The sequence below is a fragment of the Lolium rigidum genome, chromosome 3 (genome assembly GCF_022539505.1).
Source record: "Lolium rigidum isolate FL_2022 chromosome 3, APGP_CSIRO_Lrig_0.1, whole genome shotgun sequence".
In the NCBI taxonomy this organism is placed as follows: domain Eukaryota; kingdom Viridiplantae; phylum Streptophyta; class Magnoliopsida; order Poales; family Poaceae; genus Lolium; species Lolium rigidum.
The window spans coordinates 260,267,501-260,273,381 of NC_061510.1; the positions used below are offsets into that span (position 1 = coordinate 260,267,501).

General features: G+C 49.8%; 1 protein-coding gene across 1 annotated transcript; it reads right to left on the reverse strand.

The window, feature by feature from the left end:
- Positions 1 to 2,506: 2,506 nt before the first annotated feature.
- Positions 2,507 to 4,684, reverse strand: LOC124696437. Its single transcript, XM_047229169.1, has 2 exons — positions 3,647 to 4,684; positions 2,507 to 3,250 (listed from the first exon to the last, which is right to left on the reverse strand). Exons 1-2 carry the CDS (start codon positions 4,682 to 4,684, stop codon positions 2,507 to 2,509), a joined length of 1,782 nt encoding a protein of 593 aa, XP_047085125.1.
- Positions 4,685 to 5,881: the final 1,197 nt, after the last annotated feature.

Below are 5,881 nucleotides of genomic sequence, written 5' to 3' on the forward strand. Positions count from 1 at the left end.
GCAAATGAAGTAAAGGAAGAAATATGACTTAGGTCTGAATCATGTCACAGTATAGTGGTTCTTAGTTACACTATATTGGATGTGGCAACTATTGGATTTTGTCCAAGTGGCAAAATTTTAACTCCATGAAGATATTTAGTTACCAAGAAATAGGTGAAACACCATAATATGTCATACTAAAGGTGGAATTGGGAAAATTTAAATTCATGCATGTAGCATAATAGGCATTAATAAAATGCGATGGCATCACAAAATAATCTTTGAACCAAACTATACATGGTTCTCGAGACAACAAAGTAACACACTATATCTTGTTCTTGTAACAGGGATCTTCCAATCGAAGACGTCTGAATAAATAGCATACATCAAATTCCATTGAGATGTAGGATGTACAGTGTGTTATCACGTAGAGTGACAATACATGCCAAAGTAGGCCAGCTCTCGCAATGGGCAAGGTGCTAGATGTGGATGGTGTTAGTAAAAATTAGGTATAGCAGTTCATTCGTCCTATCTCCTGCCTTATCCGTGAATCGAAAATTACATCAGCAATCGACAATTCATAAATCTTCAAATTTAATTTCTCCCGCTAGTAAATCCATAATTTCTCATATATTTTGTTGCGAAATGCTGCTAGTAGATGATATCTAATGATAATTATGTCTAGCGTTATTACGTTGTACATATATTTGTCTTAGATGAATTCTGAAGTATTTGTTATCAAATAGGTACATTATGGACATGTATCTTATCAAAGAAAACCATCGTAACAAGATGTTCTGGGAGATATAAACTGGTAAGAGGATATTCGGTATGATCCTAGCAAAACGAAGTTGATAGAACATTATCATCCTAATTTGAAAGAAATGTCGAGAAGCAAGTACTTGGTTAATGGTACTTGCATCCAAGAGAAAGTGCTTTTCCATACCCAATGTTTAGGGAAGAAGGGAGAAGGTTCGGTCCTAATTGTTTTGATGAAGATGAAAATTGGCTTGAATACAATGAATTGAAGGACAAAACCTATTGTATTTGTTGTTTCTTGTTTAAGGACCGTGGCAATAAGAAGGAAGCTGGGTACGAGGCATTTGTTGTAAATGGTTGGGATGGCTGGAACAATCGGTGATGCTAAATGATCATGTTGGTGATGTCAATAGTATCCATTGTCATGTAATTGAAAAATGTGTTGATTTGCTAAAAATAGACTAGCACATTGATGTTGCTATTAACATTCAAAGTGATGTTGCTAAGAAGGTTTATTTTTCTCAACTAAAATGCCTCAATTCACACATTTCTAGATTGTTGCTCAAGTAAGGGTTGCCTTTTCGAGGCCATGACGAGTCGGAGAACTCACACAATAAAGGTAATTTCTTGGAAGTTCATGACATCTCAGTGGAGCATGGGCAAGTTACCCGAGAATTTCGGCTACAATAAGTTGTCCATCAGGGTAAGTTGAGCTCCAGCTTCGCCCCTGGCTGTCCACAAGGTTGTGAAGACTAGATGTACTACCTTGTCTATCTCAAGGTGTGGTTTCACCATCTTTTATGAGATTGCTCCAATCCCCAACTCTTGTGCCCTAGATTTTGTGTTGGCATCCAAGATCCACATGTATCTTGATGTATGGGATCCTCTAGTACTCTCCAGAGAAGGAAACATTGTATTCACATTTAATAATAATAGAAGAAGATCTGGGGTGACTTTAGCCCATGATTTTTTCTCAATTTGAGAGGTTTATTTATGTAAAATGGATTGGTACGCGTCTATGTGCTAGTTTGGTTGTTGATGCACCTAGATGAATCAGCTAGTACGTACTTGCACGAGCTAAGCATGACTTGTTCTCGGTTGGGATAATTTGTCTCTATATATATTTGATGCATATGTTTTCTTTCGTGACTGGGCAACGATCAATCAGCTAGTATCTTATTTCGCTGTGTATTTTAAGATCATGATTTGAGATGCTAATTTCCAACGTTTCTCATGTAACATTAGGTTTGTAACGTTTGTTTGCGCAACCATTTACTTGCACGCACCATCAGGTTTTTTTTTTTTTGAGGGATGCCACGCACCGTCAGGTTGGCACAACCATTTCTATGATATATGACGAAAATGAACATTAAGGAGGAAGTCAACCAAATACAGCACAGAACAACGTGAGCTCCATATGCAGCGGTCAGTGTGGCAGTCCTCCACGATCGCATCAAAATCGCAGTTTTATACTCCAGACAAGGAGCCTGTAGGATTCTCGAGACATGCATGCAACATCGCACATAGAAAATACGTTTGGCCACAGAAAGAATCAAGAATGTTACTACGGAGTATATAAACATGTAATTAATCAACACACATCAACGCCCGGATCGATCAAGGGATACATACATCTATCTGTCTGCCGCGACTGAGGAGGATTGATTACTCCAGGCGGTAAAAAAATCAGAGCAAAATCGTAAGAAGAGAGGTACATTTTGTTGCCGATTTCAGTAAGAACTGAGGATGGATGGATGGATGTGTTGGGTTAATTTCTTCTCCTGGTCATGGACACGGCGTTGCCCTCGAAGAGCTCCTCGATGATGCCCTCCAGGTCCTCTCCGCTCAGCTTGATGTACTTCTCCGTCTGCCTCCCGGCGGTGAAGTGCTGCGCGAACCGGCCGAGGAACGACCGGTACGCCGGCACGATGACGGCGGCGATGGACACCCTCAGCTCCGACTGCAGCTGCTCGTCGCTCACCACCCACGCGCCCTGCGTCCGCTGGATCTCGTCCATGGCGGCGTTGAACTGCTTGAACCGCTCCTTGAGCACCGTCTTCTGCACGTGCCCCTTCACGGTGATCCCGCCGTCGTCGCGGAGCACGTTCAGCACGCGGCCCCACGTCTCGCGCTGGTAGTTCTTGTGGTACTGCCGGAGGTCCGTCGACCGCTTCCGCGCCCACGCCTCGCCCACCACCGCGTTGATCTCCGGCGACCCCCGGATCTTCTGCAGCATGTACCGCCCGTTGTTCATCAGGAAGATGCTGCTCAGGGCCAGGTCCTTGTACAGCCGCGACTTGGCCTCCAGGTTATCGTGGAGGAGCTCCATCACCTCCATCAGCTGCGCCGCGAACGGGTTGCTGCTCTCGCTGTCGTGCCCGGGGGCGTCGTCCGAGTCCGGCCGGTGGTGCTCCCGGAATACCTGCTCCAGCGTGTTCTTGTACTCGCACACGTACTTGAGGTAGTTCATCAAGTACCGCGTCAGCGGGTGCACCGCACCGCCCGGGACTGGCTGTTTGCCGGCGTCGGCACGGATGGAGCTCTCTAGGTCACAGAAGATGGCGGCGGCTGATTCGCCAAGCCGTGCCCGCACGGACACGAGCTCCGACTTGAGGTCGGCGAGCGCCTCGGCGCCGCTGTTGCTTTTGCCTTCGCCGCCGTTCTCCGGGGTCTCGTAGGAGGAGAGGTACGCGTCCACGATGGGTGCACCGTCTCGGATGGCCTCGTACATGTCGAGCACCTTGAAGAGCTTCTCGGCGGCGCGCTTGGTCATGGCCACGGCCTCCGTGAAGTTGAGCATCTGGAGCATGGCGCAGCGTGCGAGGTCCGCGAAGATGTCGCGCCCGAGGTGGGTGTTGCTGCCGGTGAAGACGCGGGCGCAGAGGTCGTGCTCGGCGGACAAGCCGACGTTGACAATGTGGCGGAACGCCTTGATCCACGTCCCGATCTCCGTCTCGAGCCCTTCCCACGCCATCTTCACCACGTCGTCGATGCTCGCCTTCTCGTACCCGAGGCTCAGCAGCGTCGTATCCAGCGCGTTCCGCCGCGCCACCAGGAACACTTGCGTGCACTCCGTCTCGTAGCCCACCGCGACCATTGCGTCCACCATGACGCGGAGCCTCTCCACGGTCTCCGCAGGGAACGGCTGTGACGCTTCGGCGCCGCCACCCCCGCCGCCGCTACCTTCCGAGGAAGGCATGACGCACCGGTCTTGCTCGGCGCCGGCGGCTTGCCCGAACGACGGCGGCCGCCTCATTGCCTTGGCGCTGGCGCTGCCGGGGTCGGCGGCGTGAGATATCTTGGCGACGAGGGGGTCCTCGAGAAGCGCGTGGAACTCGTCCTCCACGAACGTCATGGCGCGGTGGAGCACGCCGGTGACGCGGTGCACGCCGATGGTGTACCTGACGGCACCCTCCGCGCCATTGTTTCCGCCGGACGCGGTGAGCGCGGACGCGAGCGTGGCGATGCGCCTGATCGCAGCGAGGAGCGGCGGCTGCTCGCCGTCCTCCCCTGGCGCCCACTTGTCTTCGTCGCCCTCCGACTGCGCGATCTCCACCTCCACGGCGGAGGCGAACCTGTCGAGCGTCACCTCCGAGATGCTCAGCGGCGCGTCCCCGTCTCGGCTGGCGAGGAAGGCGTCGACCTCCGCCGACAGCTCGGCGAGGCTCGGCTCCTCATGCGGCGGCGGCGCGGGCGTCTCGCCGTCTCCGGCCCCGTCCGCGCCGTCACCCTCTCCACTGCCCGCCGCCGCGTCCTTGTCCTTGTCCTTGTTCTTGTCGGCGGCGGCGGCATCCTCGGCATCCTTCTTGACGCGCTCGATGTGCTCGGTGAGCTTGATGGCGCCCAGGGAGAGGTTGCGGCCGAGCTTCTCCTCGCGGACGGTGGCCTGAGAGAAGCTGCTCGACTTCTGCGGCAGCATCGCGATGGGTATCGGTATCCTCTCCATCTCTCGGGGCTAGCGGCGACGGAAGCCGATGGAGCTCCGTGCAGCAATGGCGGATCGGGTTCCCCTGCCCCTGCGCGCGCACGACGACGCTTGGGTCGGTTGGGCGGGCAATGGATCGTGAGGGCATGCAATGGTAGAGAGAGAGGATAGGGACCGGAGGAGGTGTTAGAGAGGTGGCCCGAAGTTGAGGGACGCATGATCTGAAACTGTCTTCTTTTAGCTATGCAGAGGTTGCTAAAGAAAGCAGAGGTGTTGGTTAATTTGTTCTTTAATTTCATTGTGTTTTCCCCACTACCCGAATGCCGGATCTTGATCTGACCGTAACAGTGTAATTATCCACTTTCATAAAGTTTCTTGAACTGAGTTTCTCGGAGGTGCTCATATGGGTAGGGTGCATGCATTCATAAAGATGAGTGTATGTACGTATTTTTGAGCGTTCTATAATGTGCTTCGCAAAAGACCTAAGTGTAACTTTTATTAATTTTGAATCTGTTTATACTTCTTACCCCGATGATTTTGGATTTTTCGCAAAAAAAAGTCTATATGTGTTTCTAACATTTAAAAAATGCAATAAAGTTCCACCTAATAAGTTAGTCCCCACCTCCTTATCCTAGCAATGTTGTACTAAACTTTGTACATGCTTTTAGAAATTTAGAATTTAGATTAGGCTGCATGTACAAATAGGCTAACCCATATTAACCGAATTCGAACTGGTCCTAGTTAACAATCAACATGTTAGGGCTCCTTCAATTTAAATAAAATACATAGGATTTATTGAGGATTTTTTCATTATGTTTTTTCTCACGTAGATCTTTGGTTCATGTCCTAAGGATTCTTGTACAATCTTTGTGGAGGAAAATTGTGATTAATTGTTTTTATTGTGGTGTGAAACACCCTTTTATCCTCACTCACATAGTTGGTTTAGGAACTAATAATTTTTCCACTCCAAGCATTTGTTTTGAGGATCCTTATAACCAAAGATGCCACGAAGCTTCTATCTACTAAAACTTCCTCATATAAGTGATAGTGAGGTCGGTCTACAATGCAAGTGTGGCATCATCAGGGACGGAAGTACTGTAGCCACACGGGAGGGAGCAACCTCCACGCTGTAGACGGTAGCCAACCGGAAGCAGTAGCAAAAGCACACCAGACCGCTTAGCACCGGAGGGTGGCAGTAGCGCGACCACCTGGAAGGTT